Here is a 20,750-nt window from a genome sequence, read left to right on the forward strand (position 1 = left end):
GGTAGAGGGCTGGGATTTCAAACCCCAGGACCACATCTAAGCACCCACGGAGGTAAGTACAGCAGGGACTAGGGAATGGGGTGGCAAGGGTACGGTGTTAGTTCACCTGCACATTGTTTCTGAAAAGGTAAACTAAGCTGCATTGCTGCATGTTACCAAATAAGGCCCAGTTTACATGAGTGTACTTAAGCGTACATCCATGCGATTTTCCATGCATCCGCATCCAGGTTTTCCATGCATCCGCATGCAGGCAGTCCCATTCATGTCTGTTGGGAAGCAGCGGCTGCATGGACACAGCTGCTGGTCATAGTCTGACAACCATGCAGGTACAAAGGCAGATAGTGTGCAAACATGGCCCTTCGCATGGATGTACAGTATGTGGAAGTACCCCCCTCAAATAACTATGTATCAATTATTTAGGAAGTGAAATTAGTCATAGAGGTATTGTCAAGTAAGCCAGCACATTCCACCGCTGCTAAATTTGCCCTGGGTGTCATTAAACTCCGGTAATAAATGGGTTAAGGTGGACTGAATGGACTTTGGCTCAGGGCAATGTTTTCTGGACAGCGTTATCAGTCGAACAAGGTCCCTAAAAGGTCATTTTGCTTTAGGCCGGGCTTATGGTAGTATCTCTGTAATCTGCTCACTCAGAGAACAATTCATTAAAGTGTACATGAAAATGGACACGCCAACCGCAAATCACTGAAGCGGTCTCTAGGAATGAGAAAACCCCTATCTTTAGATGATCTCTTTCTCACTGTGCTTGTCATTTCCCTGTCAGTGTTGTGATTATGAAATCTACCTGCAGCTTGTGACATGAAAAGAATGTGCAGGGCGTCTCCGTGAGTAATGAAGTTGCCACAGCAACCAAGTCACCAAAGTGTAAACTGTAGAGTCTCGGAGAAGGAGCCCATGCTAAATAAACAGGGCTCGGCCGGAACCTCCAGAGAGGAGCCCTGCTACAGGAGTAATAGAAGTTTAATGAGACCCTTGGACCAGTTTAATTTTTGTATTCAATGTTTGCACTGCTCTTTTAGGGTTAGTTCACCCTTGGCTAAATTTCTAACACTTAACAAATGCTCCTTTAGTGTTAGTATGGGTGTTAGACTGGCGTCAATGAGCTTTAGTATGGGTGTTAGACTGGCGTCAATGAGCTTTAGTATGGACGTCAGACTGGCGTCAATGAGCTTTAGTATGTGCGTTAGACTGGTGTCAATGAGCTTTAGTATGTGCGTTAGACTGGCGTCAATGAGCTTTAGTATGGACGTTAGACTGGCGTCAATGAGCTTTAGTATGGACGTTAGACTGGCGTCAATGAGCTTTAGTATGGGCGTTAGACTGGCGTCAATGAGCTTTAGTATGGACGTTAGACTGGCGTCAATGAGCTTTAGTATGGACGTTAGACTGGCGTCAATGAGCTTTAGTATGGGCGTTAGACTGGCGTCAATGAGCTTTAGTATGGACGTTAGACTGGCGTCAATGAGCTTTAGTATGGACTTTAGACTGGCGTCAATGAGCTTTAGTATGGACGTTAGACTGGCGTCAATGAGCTTTAGTATGGGCGTTAGACTGGCGTCAATGAGCTTTAGTATGGGCGTTAGACTGGCATTTTCCAAGCGTTAATGATGAGTTTAAACCGCTTCCCAAGCACCCTATGTGCAGTTTTGAAGCATTTGATGAGTGTTAAGGTGCATTAAAACCACTTCAGGAACACCTATTCCATAACAGGAAATAAAGTATTTACAGGGTATGCACACGATACTGATGTTTGAGCATCCCTTTTTTTTGCACACAATTTCAGGTGTTTGTTTTGCACATATTAGCGCATATTTATGTGTGTATTAGCACGTATATGTGTGCTTGCGTATTCCCTCGCACAATACATTTCTAGGGAAAGTTCATTCATATTTATGCTCATTTGCGCGCAGATGCACATATTTGCGCGCACCAGAACAAAATAATGACCTGGAACACAGAGTTTTCTATTTTTTTTTTTTAACTTGAGAATATGCAGCGCTTGTTTAAGTGACTGTTTGTACATCAGATCAGTAAAAAAATGCTGTACTGAGCTTTTTCAGGCTGAAGCATGCAAGAGGCTCATGAGTATTGTTATGAGTGATGTTGCATGCTCTGTGTTAAGCACTTTACCCCCAGGCCAGTTCTGACATTTCTTGACATTCAGCCAAATTCTGTCATTTCTCTCATAGATGTAAAAATCTGCTACACAATTACTTAGAACCCCCAAACATTATATATTTTGTAAGTAGCTTTCAAAAGCAAATATTTTTGAAAATATACACCTTATTGAATTTTAGTGAGCACAAATGCAATATAGTACCCGATTTTTTGGGTAAAATATAAAAGATGATACGCTGAATAAAAAAATACCAGACATGTCACATTTTAAACTTAAGCACGCCCGTGGAACAGCGTCAAACTGCGGTACATAAAATTATCCATAGGCAATGCTTTAAAAGCCTTTACAGGTTACCAGCTTAGAGTTACACTGGAAGTCTGGCCCTAGAATTATTGCTCGTGCTCTGACGTTTGTGGTCATACCTCACATGTGTGGTGTGACTGCAATTTATGTATGTACATGTGACCAATGTGTGCGTTCTCCTATGCACAGGGGGTGTGGGCGCTTTAAAATTGTTTATTTTATTATTTATTTAGATATTTTTTTACACTGTTCCTTTTTTGTTGATCAGCTTTATTGCCATCACCATGGATGAACAACATCCCTTGTAATACAGTGCCTTGATAAGTATTCATTCTCCTTGAAATTTTCCACATTTTGTCACGTTACAACCAAAAACGTAAATGTATTTAATTGGGATTTTATGTGATAGACCAACACAAAGTGGCACATAAGAAGTGAAGTGGAATGAAAATGATAAATGATTTTCAAAATTTTTTTACAAATAAATATGTGAAAAGTGTGGGGTGCATTTGTATTCAGCCCCCCTGAGTCAATACTTTGTAGAACCACCTTTCGCTGCAATTACAGCTGCAAGTCTTTTTGGGGATGTCTCTACCAGCTTTGCACATCTAGAGAGTGATATTTTTGCCTATTATTCTTTGCAAAATAACTCAAGCTCTGTCAGATTGGATAGAAAACGTCTGTGAACAGCAATTTTCAAGTCTTGCCACAGATACTCAATTGGATTTAGGTCTGGACTTTGACTGGACCATTCTAACACATGAATATGCTTTGACCTAAACCATTCCACTGTAGCTCTGGCTGTATGTTTAGGGTCGTTGTCCTGCTGGAAGGTGAACCTCCACCCCAGTCTCAAGTCTTTTGCAGACTCTAGCAGGTTTTCTTCAAAGATTGCCCTGTATTTGGCTCCATCCATCTTCCCATCAACTCTGACCAGCTTCCCTGTCCCTGCTGAAGAAAAGCATCCCCACAATATTATGCTGTTCAATTTGATGTGCAGTGTTAGTTTTCTGCCACACATAGCATTTCGCTTTTAGGCCAAAAAGTTCAATTTTGGTCTCATCTGACCAAAGCACCTTCTTCCACATGTTTGCTGTGTCCCCCACATGGCTTCTCACAAACTGCAAGCAAGACTTCTTATGGCTTTCTTTCAACAATGGCTTTCTTCTTTCCACTCTTCCATAAAGGTCAGATTTGTGGAGTGCACGACTAATAGTTGTCCCGTGGACAGATTCTCCCACCTGAGTTGTGGATCTCTGCAGCTCCTCCAGAGTTACCATGGGCCTCTTGGCTTCTTCTCTGATTAATGATCTCCTTTCCCAGCCTGTCAGTTTAGGTGGACGACCATGTCTTGGTAGGTTTGCAGTTGTGTCATACTCTTTCCATTTTTGGATGATGGATTGAACAGTGCTCTGTGAGATGTTCAAAGCTTGGGATTTTTTTTATAACCTAGCCCTGTTTTAAACTTCTCCACAACTTTATCCCTGACCTGTCTGGTCTTGTGTTCCTTGGCCTTCATGATGCTCTTTGATCACTAAGGCTCTCTAACAAACCTCTGAGGGTTTCACAGAACAGCTGTATTTATACTGAGATTAAATTACAGACAGGGGGACTTTATTTACTAATTAGGTGACTTCTGAAGGCAATTGGTTCCACTAGATTTTAGTTAGGGGTATCAGAGTAAAGGGGGCTAAATGCAAATGCATGCCACGTGTTTCAGATATTTATTTGTAAAAAAATTTGAAAAACATTTATCATTTTCCTTCCACTTCACAATTATGTGCCACTTTGTGTTGGTCTATCACATAACACCTCAATAAAATACATTTACGTTTTTGGTTGTAACATGACAAAATGTGGAAAATTTCAAGGGGTATAAATACTTTTTCAAGGCACTGTACCAGGGGCCATGACAGGTCCCCGTATATGGAAAGAGCTGGGTCTTTAAGACCCCATAGCTCTCCTCTGGCCTCCAAAGCACCCGATCAATCCAAGATCGCATGTGCACTCAACTGAAATCTCAGTGTTATCAGCCTTTCCAGTTTTCTTCCATGAACTACAGAATGCCTCCCCCCTATGCTATGTAGATGACAAAGGGGGAGGTGTTTTTAGCCAAATTAAACAGTGCAGCCTAGACATGAAGGGAGTTAAGGAAGCCTTTGTAATGTAACTAGTGCAATCTGTTATTTCCACAGGGCGACGTGGTTAGACTCTTTCATGCAGAACAAGAAAAATTTCTGACCTGTGACGAACATGAAAAAAAGCAACATATCTTTCTCCGTACCACCTTACGCCAGTCTGCAACATCGGCAACCAGCTCCAAGGCCTTATGGGAAATTGAGGTAATTCTCTCTTTTTTAAATTTATTGCCATACTTAGAGTGCTGACATGGATAGGGAGTTGGGTCCAAGCACTAACATTGCAGGGTAGATAAAAAAAAAAAATTAAAAAGTGTGCAGTCGGAGTGACTGTGTGACCCACAACAAACAACATTTTTTATTTTCTTACCTGAAAAGGAGAAACATTGTAGATGGAAACTGCAGAAAATCAGTATTCCAAATATTAATAGCTAGTCTTCATTTTGTTGCCTATGTCTTTCCTTGTCTTGTATCGATCCATTGACATAATCACTTCTGATCTTGCAGGTCGTGCATCACGATCCGTGCCGAGGAGGAGCCGGACAGTGGAACAGCCTTTTCAGGTTTAAGCACTTGGCTACTGGAAATTACCTGGCTGCAGAGGTGAGACATTTATTAAAGCCCAGCTCAATCCAGAACTCTTTTTGTTTTTGGTTAGTGTAGAAGGCATAAATTCTCTGTCTGGTCTTAATCGCTATCTGTGTGCCCACCAAGGATATTTCCCCTTACTTCCTGCTCCAGTGACACCCTATCCAGTGACAGTGACAGTGACACCCTAAGAAAAAAATCCAGGTATGGATATTCATACATAGTTGAATAGATCCAGCTTGGACCAATCTAACTGTGTATATAACATACCTGGCTGATGCCCTTGGAAGCTGGAAATCAGACACAGCTACTCCAGTGATCTCTACTTGCTTCCCGGTCCTGTGCTGAGCAACTGGCCTGCTCCATTCTGAACTCAGGAGGACAGCTGCTTGGCACAGGAACCATTTATAAAATGCTCTGCATTTCCTGAATGAATGCAAAGTGGAGGAGATTGAGTGGCGGGATGGTATCTTGCACAGTTATACAGACTCCTCTCCTATACTGCAATTGTTTATTCTAATTTGACTGCACACTGTGAGCTTCTCATAATGTGCATTAGAATTTGCAGCAAGTCATTCGGAGCCCGCCGTATTTCCTGGCTGGAGGATGTCCAATGGCAGCCTGCCTAGGAATGCCTACTCCCTAAGACTGATATTCATGGATCAATATGATATTCTAGCCCTTTTCCCCTCAGCATTACTATCCCTGGCCCGCTCCGTTAATTCATTGGGCTTCAGTTCTTTCAAACATAGAGGTTCAGCATCACATGTGGGAGTTGCCAAGGGTACCAAGGCAGTCAACGGCAGCCTGCCTAATAATGCCTACTCCTCAAGACTGATATCCATGCATCAATATGATATTGTGCTAAACACCCCCCAAGAGCTGTCCCACTGCTTGTACCATTGGTGCAAAGTCTTGTGTTGCTTTTTAGGAAACTATGTTCAATACTCTGCTAGCCCCTCCCATGATTGGACAAAGAAGCGCAGGGACCCAGTAATGATGTTACTGGGTCCAAAATTATGTAATGAAAACAGTTTTTTTGAATAATTTCATTAACATGTTGATGGTGGGGAAAGGAGGGAAAATGACAAAATATAGGCAGATTAAACTTTAGCTACTGGGTTCATTCCAGTATGGTATGCAATGGGAATACTGTGTGTGTGTGCACGTATGAATATATATATATATATATATATATATATATATATATATATATATATATATATATAGTGTATATATAGCGATAGTCCCTGTCTCTGTATAAATTGATGTAAAACGTTTTAGAAGCGCCGGCAGAAGTTTTGTGAGCAGAAAAAACTGTTTTAAGCTTTCTCTGGATTTGGCAAGTCCAGATCAGGGCTGGGTGGCCTAGTTGTTTCTGTGGTAAGGGAGACTTCTTGCCTGAAGGACTGGAAAGGTCAGGACAGCTATAAGGGCCTAGGAGACCAAGAGAGGGCCTGGGAGGCTGGGAAAGCTGAGGCAGCTGGTGAGTCTAGGAAGGATGGAGGAAGTCCGGAAGTCTCGGAGAGTGAGCAAACCCAGGGGGGCTGGAGAACCATATCTGGAGGACAGGAGTGGGACCTTGCAGCAGGGTACTGCAATCAAGGCTGAGTGAGCCTAAGAGCCAGGTGGCTCGGTATTTTATAGTTGTGCCTGCTGAAGCTGAAACCCCCTGCGTGGGAAGTCATATGCTGTAAATGCTGTTTGTCTCTTAACCTCCCCGGCGGTATTCCCGAGTCTGGCTCGGGGTGGAATTTCAGAACCAAAAGCGGTAACCCCGAGCCAGACTCGGATTGCATCGCAGGATCCAGGAAGAGCTTACTTACCTTGTCCCCAGGATCCTGCAATGTCTCCCCGCAGTGTGAGCGGCTTGTCCTCCGCTCGATCTATCATGGAGCTGAGCTCCATTCCCTGCGAGCGCTGCGATGCACGGGGACGGAGAACGGCGTCAAATTCAAAAAGTGAAACACACACAATACATACAGTATACTGTCATCTTACAGATTACATTACTGTATGAAATTATTTCACTTCCCTTTTGTCCCTAGTGGTTTGTCCAGTGTCCTGCATGCACTTTTATATGATATATACTGTTCTTTCTGCCTGGAAACTGGAGATTGTTCATAGCAACCAAAACCGTCCCTTTACATCAAAAGTGGTTTTAGACCAGCTAGAAAAACAGCGATAATAAATTAGAATCATTTGCAGAATTGAGCGATAGTGATTCGTGGGGAAATCCATCATCAAACACTGAAAAGTAATGACAGTGACAATTCTGCAACTGAGCAAATTTTAGTGTTTTTGATTTTGATTACATTATTGAATAATTTTTATTATTATTATATTATTATTTGGTATAATTATTTATAGTTGTTTATTATATTATAATTTATGATTTCGTGTTTCAAACTTTATCATACCTGGGATGTCTACTAGACTCTGGTTTGGACAGATTTAAGTGAGTTATTCCTAAGAATTACAGGCCTATAATATGAAATGCCAAATTTCCATGCAAAATAATTGTACTGCTTTCAGCATCAAAAATATGAAATAATCATACCGCCGGGGAGGTTAATAAAAGTGGGCTACCAGGCCCTTAATTATAGTGCCAACTGTCATGGACTCACTGTAAAAAGCATATCTACCACTGAGCTAAACATCCTACATGTCACTATATACAGGTATGTGTATATATATATATATATATATATATATATATATATATATATATATACATCAGAGATAGGGAACCTTAAAGAGGTGGAGATCTACCTGAACAACATGGGAGAAGTCAAAGATCACCAGGCACAGTGTTGCCTCCTCACACCTGATTTAAACCTCTAATTGCCGTACTACCTTGTTGCAATTGCATGCATTGCACAGCAATCACAGATTTAAATCAGATAGTGAGGAGGCAACATATCATCTCCTCACTACCTGTCAAACACACTCGGATCACTTTTCAGAGGAGCAGCAGTGCCTGCTGCACTAGTTGCGATAGGGAGCAGCACCCTTAGGGCTCATTCATGCGTTAAGTTGGGGTGTGGTAAAACCCTGCGGTTGAGTCTCAGTTTTACTGCCCCCAATCCCTACCCCCTTTAGTGGCTGAGGCAGCAGTCAAAGGTGTACACATACTGCAGCAGGAATTAAACCCCCTGTTGTTTTGGTGGGTGCTACCACCTGCCAGTCATGACCTATTCAAGTAAATAGGGCCACTTTGCAAGCGCCCTGCAACTGCATGCTTCTGCGGAGTCCAAGGTGGTGAGAAGCAGCACAACGCTGCCTGCTCTAACCCCTTGTTTGCTGTACTGTATAGGAAAGCAGGGCACTGGGATGGCTGGTCAGCAAGCCCAGACCCTGATCTACCAGTCACCTGGTTGAGATCTACTGCTAGATCGTGATCTATGGGTTTCTGACCCCAGATCTACATAAACTACTTTTAGGTAAAAAATAGGAAACTACTTTTTTTTTTGTAGCAGAGTCACTATTAGCGTGGTAAGCGATGCTGTGGACATAAGTGACATTATATTACTAAAGCATTCCTGATCTCTGAGCTCCTAAAGCATCTGTTTTATTGCCGTCTCTTCAGAAACGTGGAAAGTTTTTTAATGTCACCCAAATTGCAAAGTGTTGTCTCAGCATGCTGGCCGGGGACTGGTGTAGCTGGAGCCGGGCCAAGCCAAGCCGAGTGCTTAATGTTACGCCTTGTGTTGCTTTTTAATTTGCATGCAAAGTTTGCCTTAAAACTGGCTGCTTGACTGTGCTGCATCTTTATATCCAAACATGAAACCAGAGCCAGGAGTCAGTAATAAATGTATCCATTGCTACGGTTTTCACATTGGTTTCTTGAAACGTGTCTGACTTTCCATTTTTATTATTATTATAATACAGGATTTATATAGCGTCAAGAGTTTGCACAGCACTTAACAAAATCAAGGCAGACATTACAGTTACAATACAATTTGGTGTAAGAGGAATCAGAGGGCCCTGCTCATTAGAGCTTACAATCTAAGAGGGAGGGTCAGTTGATACAAAAGTTAATAGCTGTGGGGGATGAGCTGATGGAGAAAGTAAAACAGTGTATTAGTTAAAAGCAGGATAGGCTTCTTTAACTGTTTGCCGACCGCCGCACACAGATGTACGTCGGCAGAATGGCACAGGCAGGCAATGGGCGTACCTGTACGTCCCTTTAAATTTGCCACCTATCAGGTGCGCGCACGCACACCGCAGGAGCGTGCCCGCAGGTCCCGGGAGCTCGATGATCGCCAGCGCCCTGCGATTGTGGTGCGGAGAGGCAGAACGGGGATATGCCTATGTAAACAAGGCATTTCCCTGTTCTGCCTAGTGACATGACAGAGATCACTGCTTCCTGTCATCGGGATCAGTGATCGCTGTCATGTCAGTGGTAGCCCATCCCCCCCTTACAGTTAGAACATCTCCCTAGGACACACTTAACTCCTTGATTGCCCCCTAGTGTTAAACCCCTTCCCTGCTAGTGTCATTTACACAGTAATCAGTGCATTTTTATAGCACTGATCGCTGTATAAATGACAATGGTCCCAAAATAGTGTCAAAAGTGTCCGATGTGTCCGCCATAATGTCGCAGTCACGATAAAAATCGCAGATCACCGCCATTACTAATAAAAATAATAAATAATAATAATAAAAATGCCATAAATCTATCCCCTATTTTGTAGACGCTATAAACCAATCAATATACGCTTATTGCAATTTTTTTTACCAAAAATATGTAGAAGAATACATATCTGCCTAAACTGAGAAAGAAATTTGTTTTTTTATACATTTTTTGGAGATATTTATAATAGCAAAAAGTTAAAAATATTGCTTTTTTTTCAAAATTGACGCTCTTTTTTTGTTTATAGTGCAACAAATAAAAACCGCAGAGGTAATCAAATAGCACCAAAAGAAAGCTCTATTTGTGGGGAAAAAAGGGCATCAATTTTGTTTGGGTACAATGTCGCACTCAGCTAAAGCGACACAGTGCCGAATCGCAAAAAATGCTCTGGTCAGGAAGGGGGTAAAATCTTCTGGGGCTGAAGCGGTTAAAGAGAAGGGTTTTCACGGAATATATCTGAATGAAAGCTTTTGTGACAGGAGTTCAGCTTTAAATTATTATGATATATGTTTATGAAAAAAGTTTGATTAATAGCTATGAAAAAGAGCACCGATTTACAGAATGATATGTAATAGTTGTAGAGATGTAGCTGGATGAAAGAAATACTATGTACTATATATATTCTTGTATGTGTTTTTTTACATATACATATGTATCTAATCAGACTTCAGCTGCATGCACATCGTTTGTCAGAGAACCTGCTGCCTAGACTGGAGAGCAGAGTGAGCATAAAAGATGACTTAAAGTGTCACTAAACCCACCTCATAAAAACCTATCAATAAATTATGTATTACATGCTGTTCATACTCAATCATTAGAAGATTTGTTTTCTGTAATTCTGCAAAAAAACCTGGTTGATCCTGCTGCTCTCTATCTCCACCTTCTGTTCATGTCCCTCATTCAGTTAGGGATATTGCAGCTGTGGTGGCAACACTGCACATGCTCCGTTTTCAGTGAGTTTCTATGCTGAGCATTTCCTCCCTATTGTATCTGAGCAGCCCATGTGACTATAGAGTCACACATGTGGACGTATACACAGTGGTAAACGACAGCCCTCTCCCTCCCCCCTACTCCATGCCCACTAACCAGCTAAACACAATGAGGGTGGGATATTACATGTAGAGTAATGGAGGCTTCACCTCCCTTTTATTCTAAGACACAGGCGGGAGGGGCTTAACACAGCCTGTGACTGACAGAAATCTGCCCACACCATGTTATTTCCACAAAATAATAAAGATTTAATTTCAAATATATATTTGTATGCCAATTTAAAACAGTTTATTGATATTATTTATTTATTTTTACTCTGTATTCCAAAGGCAGTTTTTTTCTATTGTGACCAGCAGCAGAGGACTAGAGGCTCCTCCTGCTTATGTTTCTCTGCAGACAGACTGGGAAAGATCTGTGACAGCTGTATATCGATTAGGAAAAAGGTACTTAGGTGTTTTTTCATTAAAATAATTACAGTGCCATCATCCACATACAGAAATGGAAGGGACAATGTAAATTAAACAGTGTGTGTTTAGTATCAGTTTAATAGTGTGCTGCTTTTTCTTCATTGTCCAATCAGCAGCTGGGAGTGTATTCTTGATCATGATGTGCTGCTATTGCAGTGCAAGTTGAGGATTTGGCTGTGCTGTGTGGCAGGAGTATATGGATTGAAAGGCTGACAAGAATTACAAATTCTTTACTAGAGCTGTTAGCCCAGTCCAGCTTTAAACATGTGAGTACCAGCCTTTAACCACTTCAGTACAGGGCACTTTCACCCCCTTCCTTCCCAGACCAATTTTCAGCTTTCAGCGCTGTCACACTTTGAATGACAATTGCGTGGTCATGCTACACTGTATCCAAATGAAATTTTTATAAATCTTTTCACACAAATAGAGCTTTTTTTTGGTGGTATTTAATCACCGCTGGGGTTTTTATTTTTTACACTACAAATAAAAATAAAAAAAGACCAAACATTTTCCAGAAAAATGCATTTTTCTTAGTTTCTGTTATAAAATTTTGCAAATAAGTAATTTCTCTTGATAAATTTTGACCAAAAATTATGCTGCTACATTTCTTTGGTAAAAATAACCCAAATCAGTGTTTATTTGGTGTTGGCAGTGATGGAGGAACAGACAGACTTTTTATTGGGACACTGAAATGTGTATAGGGACAGGGGTATATCAGTGGTGCTTGGTGTACAGTTTATGGGGTGATCTGTAACAGCTCTCTGTGTAAAATCATCCTCACACAGAGAGCTGTCACAGATCTGCAGATTCCCCCCCCCCCTACTGAGCTCTCACTGATTGGACACAGCCGTCAGGTGATCGGGAAGGCCAATCACAGCGCCCATATCCTGATCTCCGCTCAGCTGGATCCTGTGATCAGAATGATCACAGAATCGAGCCGCAGCGCGCCTCGTGACCGTGCTGTGAGCACTTGTTCTGAGGGACGTTCCTGAACGTCCACTCAGATCGAGCAAAAGACCACCCAGCCATTTATGTGCAGTGGCCGGGTGGGAAGTAGCTCTAGTAATAGTAATACCCCTTAGTTACCAGGCTATAGTTCAGTTTTCAGTGCTGTAATAGTTTGACTGACAATTGGTCTTGCAACAATGCACCTGAATTAATTTTGTTTAATCGTTTGAGACAGACATAACTTTCTTTTGTAGAGCTGTGCAAGACTGAAGAGACAGCTGGAGTTCGGCTTCAAAGCCCTATTCCAGAAAAACGAAATGTTCTCCCTTGCAGTGGGGCGGGGGGTGTGATCGGAGTGGTGGGGTACCAATCCCTGATGCAAGGCCTCCTGTGGCTCCCCCAGCATTGCAACCAGCTTCTTCTCCTCTCCCTTCCACCAGCTGTCAGCCACTGCAGGGGGAGTCACAGGGACCCTGTCGCTCCAATGACCCCTCCATGTGCCCACGATACCCTCCCTTCCCTTACAGCTTAAATTCCCCTTTGACCCCCCCCCCCCCCACAGTACTGCCAGCTTCTTCTTCTCTCCCTTCCATTGTCTGTCAGCTGCTGCAAGCAAACAGGGTAATTGGTTTCAGGATGAAGAGAGAGTGTGTTTGTGTATGATTGTGTGTGTTAGTGAGGGGGTCTGTTGGGGGATAGCGGCAAAAATTTCATATTTATTGACCCCTTCCTTACCTGAATCAACACAAAGAGTGATCAGTACAGATCGCTCCTGTGTTCATTCGTAATTAAAGCATAGTAAACTATGTTTACTATGCTTCACACACGCATGCATACACAAGGCTGTTAAAAAATGTAAAAAATAAAACTGTAAAAAAAATAATTTGACTAAAGCATAATTAGGGCTCATTCACACCGGTACTCTGGCTGCGTGAATGAGCTGTTTGTTCATGCAGCTAGCTGCAGCTGCCTGTTACTCTATGGCAGGGATATGCAATTAGCGGACCTCCAGCTGTTGCAAAACCAGAAGTCCCATCATGCTTCTGCCTCTGGGTGTCATGCTTGTGGCTGTCAGAGTCTTGCTATGCCTCATGGGACTTGTAGTTCTGCAACAGCTGGAGGTCCGCTAATTGCATATCCCTGCTCTATGGGAATGCAGCAGCTGTATGAACACAGCCACAGGTCCTAATTTGACAGGTGTGTGGGTGCAGGTATATGGTAGGCTGAACAGGAGGCATATGAAAGCCATTTTGCTGTCTCAATCTTCATTCAAATGCATTATATCTCTGAGACAGGAAGTGAGGGGAAATCTCTCCAATGGGACACACATCAAAAAAGTCAACAAGGGTTTAACCCTTACCTGCTCTGTTAGAAAAAAAAAGGACAGGAGGGGTTGGCTGTTGCTATACTTTAATCATCAAATTTTCTGGTAATCTGCCCGTATCCTACCGTATCAATAATTCCACTTTCTGTAAACGTATTTACAGGATCAACACACCCATTCACAATTGTTGAATGAAAACGTTGTGTAAACAGGCCATACGCGAGTCGATCCCGCTGACAGCTCTATTAATGTCTGGATTAAGTCTTATTTTCCCTCTCAGTCATGTTGACCCTGAGGGAACTGCAAGGTCACCAGAACAAAAAGGCAGTCTCTGCGTTTTGTTAGTTCTACCTGTCAGCTTCACCTGCATTGCCACGCTCTGTAGAAATCATAAACACGCTTATCATTCCTGAGCTGTCAGTTTTATGGTTCGTGTCAAAATCACAATTCAACTGAACATCAAATGCTGAGAAAATTCAGGAGAATTTGGAGATCATTTTGAAAATATTTTTTCTAGAGCTATGAGAAAACAACAGGAAACATTCTGACTCAACAGACCATGTAAGGCTAATATACACGGGATGTTTTACAACCTCTCCTGAAGGATCGAACTTGACAGATAGTAACCGACGTTTAAAAACATCAGTTCTGCTGCATTTACATGCCGCGTTTAGCCACGTTTGCATTTACAAGCGTTTTTTTCTCTCCAAATAGTCAAAAATTAAAAACGCCTGTAAACGAAACGTAGCTAAACGCGAGTTACCGCGTTTACACGCATTTACAAGTTGTTACAGGCGTTTGGCATTTTAAATGCCTCTGAACATCCGTCCTGAACGCATTTTTTTGCTTTCCAAAAAATGCTTCTAAACACAGCTGCCTAGAAACTCCTATAAACGACCCTGTGTACATGTACTGATAATATGGAGCAGCTGAAAAAAAACGCCCAACTGCTCCTAAACGTCTGTTTACCAGCAGCAGTGTACATGAAGACTTAAAATTGAAGTTTAACCACTTGGCCTCTGGAAGATTTTTTTTGCTATTCAGCACTGTGCTACTTTAACTGGCAATTGCACGGTCATGCAACACTGTACAAAAATGAAAAGTATTTTATTTATTCTTTTCACACAAATAGAGCTTTCATTTGGTACCGCTAAAGTACCATCCAGTTCCCCCATTTTAAGTAGTTATTGAGCTTTCTTTTGGTGGTATTTGATCACCACTGGGTTTTTTATTTTTTGATATATAAACAAAAAAAAAAATATTTTCTACTTTCCATTATAAAACATAGGCCAAAATGTATTCTGCTATATCTTTGGTAAAAAAAATCCCAATAAGTGTATATTAATTGGTTTGTATAAAAGTTATAGCGTCCACAAATTATGTTATATATACTGTATTTACGCAGCTATATACGCTATACTGTAATGGCGGAAATCAGTGACTTATAGTGGGATTGTGATAGGGTGGTGAGTAATCTGGTGTTAACAGACACTATATGGGAGGGTCACTAACTGACACTGACGACGCTAGTGACACTAATACAGTGATCAGTGATAATACTGTAGACTGACACTGTACTAATGACACTGGCTGGGAAGGGGTTAACATCTAGAGGTATTTAAGTGGTTAACTGAGTGCTTAACAAGTCTAATGTGTGCTGCTTTTACTTTTTGATCTGGCTGTTTCTTCTCCCTGCTTTGCAGGGAGAAGAAACAGCCCGATCGCAGTTCCTATGCACACAGAGCTCCGTGTATGATTGAACACAGCCAATCAGCTAATTTCAACTGAAATCATTGGCTGAATTCTGCTGTCGCACATGCATGTGCTGCCCTGAACTCGGAAGGAAGGGCGTCACTTACGTGATTGTGCCTGTACCTGCTGCCCACTCGCAGTATATTTACTGTAAGCGATCGGCAGGTAGGTAATCTGCTTATTATTTTGCCCTCCCCGGTTCCTCCTCTTTCCCCCTTATGAGCAGCAAACTTTCTGTTTTCTTGCATACTTCATTTTAGACTCAGTTATATCATCACCGGGTCACTGTGGTCCTCTTTGCAGTTCAGGTGGATCATGGCTGGTGGAAATGGACAGCAGAATGCTGTATCTAACCTCCTGCAAACATCAGCAGGAAATATGACAAGCTTTAGCGATTGGAGAGCTGTAGTGCTGAATTAGCAGGGGGTGTATGAGACCTCTGCAGAGAGACCACTGCTTTCACACAAAGATCAAGGGTCTGTCTCTGCAGCAGAGACAGACTCTCTAGAGCAGACTCATTTCTAGCTCCTGTAGAAAAAAAAGCAAGCTGTAAGACCTTGAACAGTTTTTGTTTTGATGCACGTGTATTGTTTTTAGCTAAAATAATTAATGGGCTTTAATTGAAGTAATCTTTAAAAGAAGATAACTAATGCTCTCAGTACCTGTCCAGCAGATGGCGATTCCATTCTTCGCTCTTTTGCACAGCTGTGCTTGCTATTATCTGACTCTTCTGGGTGTCAAATGTTTTCTCCCCCTTGCTGAACACTGTGGTTCCACCTGCTGGCTGTTATGTATCTACAGGACATAGTGACTTCTATGTTGAACCCCAAAACATAATGGGGGGCCCGGCTTCCAATACACCCAGAAGTGTTAGATTACATCGGTGGCCGTAGCTGTGCAAAATGGCAAAGATAGGAGAGGCTGACAAACTGGTTGGGTGTACTTGGAAAATATCAGTGTGTGTTTAAAAAAAGCGTAGATGTGAATGGGCCTTTACAGAATATTTCTATTTCAATTTTTAAATTCTAGCGGCAAGGTCGTTTTCATACGTACAAAGTGGCTGCTGCGTGGTTTCTTTAGTAATGTTGCTCCCTCTAGTGGCCATAGACCAGAATGCAAAGAGAGAAAAAGTATTTGCTTGTGTTAAAGTTTAGGGTTCTTCATTCAGGTGGCAGAATCATGCCATCCGCTGTGAAGAGCCATTAGCAGATGCTTGTACATCCACCTCGGAGCTGCGTGCAGGCGGCCTATAGAAGTGCTGGCGCTGACACAAGTACATGTGAAAGTTTGACATGCAGGCCGAAGTTGGCCAAATGCAGAGCCTCTGCGTCCATGCTGGTGCTGTGTGTGCCTCCATTTCTATGGGCTGCCTACACGCAGCTCCGGGGTGGATGCACAGGCATTTGCCAGCAGCTCTGCACTGAGAATGGCACTAATCTGCAGTCTGAATGAGCCCTTTGCCACCTTATCCCTTTAAAACCGAACACATATTAATTACACAGGCTGATTAAGGTGGTAATTAAATTGACTTAGTGCCTTACCTGCATAAAATTTGCCCCCTAACTTGTGTAATTAATATGTGTTTGGCTTTTTGGTACAATCGTTTTTTATTAAGTAAGACAATGCCAAAATACAGGCCTGAAGAAAAAAAAGGCAAAACACTTTTTAAAAGTAAAAGTGAATAGTTGAAGCATCCGGTGTAAGTGCCGGAAGTGGGAATGCATAACTGGACTTGGAGGTCCAAGACATGGTAAGACTAACAAACAAACAAAAAAACGGGGGGGGGGGGGGGGGTGGAATAGGGAGGGACGACAGAGTGGGGGAGGGTGGAGTGGGAAGAGAAAAAGTGAGAGAAAGGAAAGCGAGAAAGGAGATGTAGAATTAGGCCAGAAAGGAGAAAGAGAAATAGTCAAGACAACAATGGAAAAGGAGTGGGTGTAGACTTAGACAAGAGAAGAGCGCAGGGCCTACGGGTTGGGTGGTATATTAGAATGGTCCGGAATACCCAGCCTGGTTGGAGGCAGGGTGGGGGAGCATAAGACCACCATGGGTTCCACACTTTGAGGAACTTAGCATGGAATTCATGAAGTACACTGGTCAACTGGTCATCTTCTCATGCAGCATGAGGGTGGTCAAAATGCTTTTCACCTCTGCAAAACCAACCCAGGGCTTCTCTAGCAATAGCACATTTTGCGGCAATGAAGAGGTAGGTGGCCAGCTTTTGTTGCTATGAGAAGAGGCCTGGAAGGTGGCAGTGGAGTAGTGCATGCCGGGCGTCATGTGTTCTGTTTTTAAGGGATAAGGTGGCAACCCTACTTTAAATTTTACCCACTGATAAATATTAGCTTATTTGGAAAGTTATAAAAAATGTCTTCCAATATAGAAAGCTTTTACTGTATAAAGCTTAGGTCAAGTATTTGATCTAAATGAAATGAGTTGATTTCCTATGAACACCAGGTGATAGTATATGGTGGGTTCAGGAGGTGCAGAGGCTATCAGCAGTGTCTTTTAGAAGGATTAGCTGACAGGTAGTAAAATGTGTGGAGGAAAAAGTTGCTCATCAGATTCAAAACTTTTTATCAGTGATCTCCTTTGGGGTTCTTTTCAGCTCCCTGCTGTGACACTTCTACATATAGATGGTCTCTGGTTTTGTTAAAAAGACAAGGCACCGCTGTCTCCGCTATAAAAATGGTCCATCACTCCTCTGATTCATTCGGCTCTATTTTAAGCACAGCTGTAAGAAAGACCCAAAATGGCAAGCTCCACTTGTTTGCACCTCCCCCTTCCACTTCCACATTTGGCACTTTTTGGGGGGGAGCGGATACCTGTCAAAACCAGGTACCCCCTCCCACTTCCGGTAAGATCGCAGCACAATGATTGCGACGATCTACAAAATTTCCCGCCTCTCCTCCCCCTCAGCCTTCTGGGAGACACGGAGGTCCCAGAAGACAGCAGGACCATTCAGAAAGCGCAGCGCGACTCACACTTGCGCAGCAGGAAACAGGCAGTGAAGCTGGAAGACTTCACTTTGTTTTCTTTAGTGAAGATGCCGGCACCCACAGCCGATGGATGAATCGGCTAGGGGTTCTGACATTGCGGGCTCCCAGGACAGGTAAGTGTCCTACAGTTTTTGTAGCTGCTGACTTTTAATTTTTTGTTTACAAGCTGGAACTCCGCTTTAAATATATATGATGCAGTATTTCATATTTCAAAAATGTATAACATAAAGCTGACCTCCAGACTTCCCTTCAGTTTTGCACAGTTGTAGAGGCTCCTCTCCTGAACTGAAATTGCAGGAGAGATTTTTCTTCAGTTAAAGTGGAACTAAACTCATCAATTTAACGGTTTTAAAAAACATTCCTGGAATGCCGGGATTGTTAACTGTCACATTTGATTGTTTTCTCAACCAAACTGTCAAACTATCAAATGTCTGGTGTTTTAACTGATCACATGTGCAGCACCATGGCATTTAGGCCCCTTTCAGACTGAGAGGAATCCATCAAGCGGATCCGCCTTCTCAGTAGGGGATCTCCCCGCTGATCCCTGCTGAGTAGGTGGATGACAGGTCCGAGTCCTCTCTGCATAGCCCGCTGGTCTCTATAGGGCAGTCGGATGGAAACGGACTGCCTGTCTGTTTCCATCTGATTGGCATCCGAGCCACCGAAAGGATGGGAACGGATCCCCATCCGTCTGTTTTTAGTGGATTGGATGCCGGTGGGTGTCAGCAGTCATGTGACAGCTGTATATCGAAATACAGAAATAGAAGGGACAATGTAAATTAAACAGTGTGTGTTTAGTATCACTTTAATAGTGTGCTGCTTTTTCTTCATTGTCCAATCAGCAGCTGGGAGTGTATTCTTGATCATGATGTGCTGCCACTGCAGTGTAAGTTGAGGATTTGGCTGTGTTGTGTGGCAGGAGTGTATGGATTGAAAGGTTGAAAAGAATCACAAATCCTTTGCTAATTATAACAGCTCACATTTGGGTATAGAGCTGTTTGCCCAGTCCATCTTTAACCACTTGAGTACCAGCCTGTAATACCCCTTTGTTACCAGTGCTGTAATAGTACTGACAATTGCTATGTCATGCAACACTGCACCTGCCTATCCATTTCCATCCGACTTTCATCTGATCCACCGGACGGATGAGAATGGATCCACATCCGTCTGGTTTTAGCAGATTGGATGTGGGTGGGTGTCAGGGGTCATGGTTCACTGACATTGGCAACTCCATCGTGAACAATGGGTGGTCCGATCGAGTCTGTCCTGAAAAACAGACAGGTGGACCCAATGGGGCCCCCTGGTGTGAAAGGGGCCTTACAGATCAAACAGGCTAAGATAGCAGCTTCCTTGGCTCAAAAGGATAGGAGGGCTTAGTTCCCCTTTAAAAATACGTATTTGAATATCATTTATTTTTAAAGACAGTTTACCGGCACTTTTTAAACATTTATTTCCCAAAATAAAAACTATTGATGTAACTGAATAGAAGCAAACACCCCCTGAGGTCGATTCCACTGACACCATACCAGGGGCAGGCCCTGTCCGTCACAGGTTCCAGGATGAAAAGAACGTTTGGTTGGCCACACGTCTGGTTAGAATCACCCTTATTGTAGCATATATTTAAAAGTGACTCAAAAACACAAGAATGGGGAACAGCATCACCAGCTAACGTGTTGCATGCTAACTTAGTGCTTTGTCATAACTCACCTATAGCTATGACTAAGTGCTAAGTTAGCATGAAACACGTTAGCTGGTGATGCTCTGCCCCCATTCTTGTGTTTATATATATATATATATATACTCCAATTTTAAGTAATTTTAAGCAGACATGCAGCCAACCAGAACTTCCTTTGTATGTTGATGTAACTGCTTAAAAAGTTTTAGCTGGAGTTGGGCTTTAGTTTGTCCATTAATTAAAGCGGTATTAACCCACTATGTGCTGAGTGAGCTTTTGGCATGGTATACTTGCACATTATGGCACAATTCCCTTATAAGTTTGCAGTGTGCTCTTCTCCAGCTCTGAATAATGCAGGCTCTGTCCCCCACCGCCACCATCTCTGACGCCGCTGCTTCCCAGTTCCCATACTTTTTGGCCATTAGGTAGGTACTGATGATGTCATTTCTGCACATGCACACAGGAGTTACATTGTCCCTGGCACCTGTCATCTTACAGATGCCAAGAATAAATTGAGAGTGTACAGTGCTTGGGTGTGTGACACATACAGTGAACACGGAAAATAAAAAGTGTTTGGGGAAAAGAGGACGTTGTTTTTGGCATGAGAGACTTTGCATATTTTACTGTCTAAGTATGCCTTAAAATCCATTTTAAACTACCTGTTCCTCTAACACTTCCTTGTTCACAGGGTGACAACACTGCTGAACAGAACAATTAGCATTGTCACCCTATTTATAGTGTTACTAAACTCACAACTGTAAAATCTGTATATGCAGTAAAGCATGCTTGTTAT

The 20,750-nt window shown here is 42.5% G+C and overlaps 1 protein-coding gene across 4 annotated transcripts in view; it reads left to right on the forward strand.

Moving 5' to 3' along the window:
* ITPR2 (inositol 1,4,5-trisphosphate receptor type 2) overlaps positions 1-20,750 on the forward strand; it is a 518,259-nt gene that overhangs the window by 171,039 nt on the left and 326,470 nt on the right. For 2 of the 4 annotated variants that reach the window (XM_073621752.1, XM_073621753.1), the window contains exons 8-10: positions 4,636-4,782; positions 5,086-5,181; positions 11,122-11,235. In XM_073621752.1, coding sequence (XP_073477853.1) covers positions 4,636-4,782; positions 5,086-5,181; positions 11,122-11,235 — 357 coding nt within the window. The remainder of the gene's footprint in view (positions 1-4,635; positions 4,783-5,085; positions 5,182-11,121; positions 11,236-20,750) is intronic. The other 2 variants (XM_073621755.1, XM_073621756.1) reach the window with 1 other exon arrangement.

The sequence above is a fragment of the Aquarana catesbeiana genome, linkage group LG03 (genome assembly GCF_042186555.1).
Source record: "Aquarana catesbeiana isolate 2022-GZ linkage group LG03, ASM4218655v1, whole genome shotgun sequence".
In the NCBI taxonomy this organism is placed as follows: domain Eukaryota; kingdom Metazoa; phylum Chordata; class Amphibia; order Anura; family Ranidae; genus Aquarana; species Aquarana catesbeiana.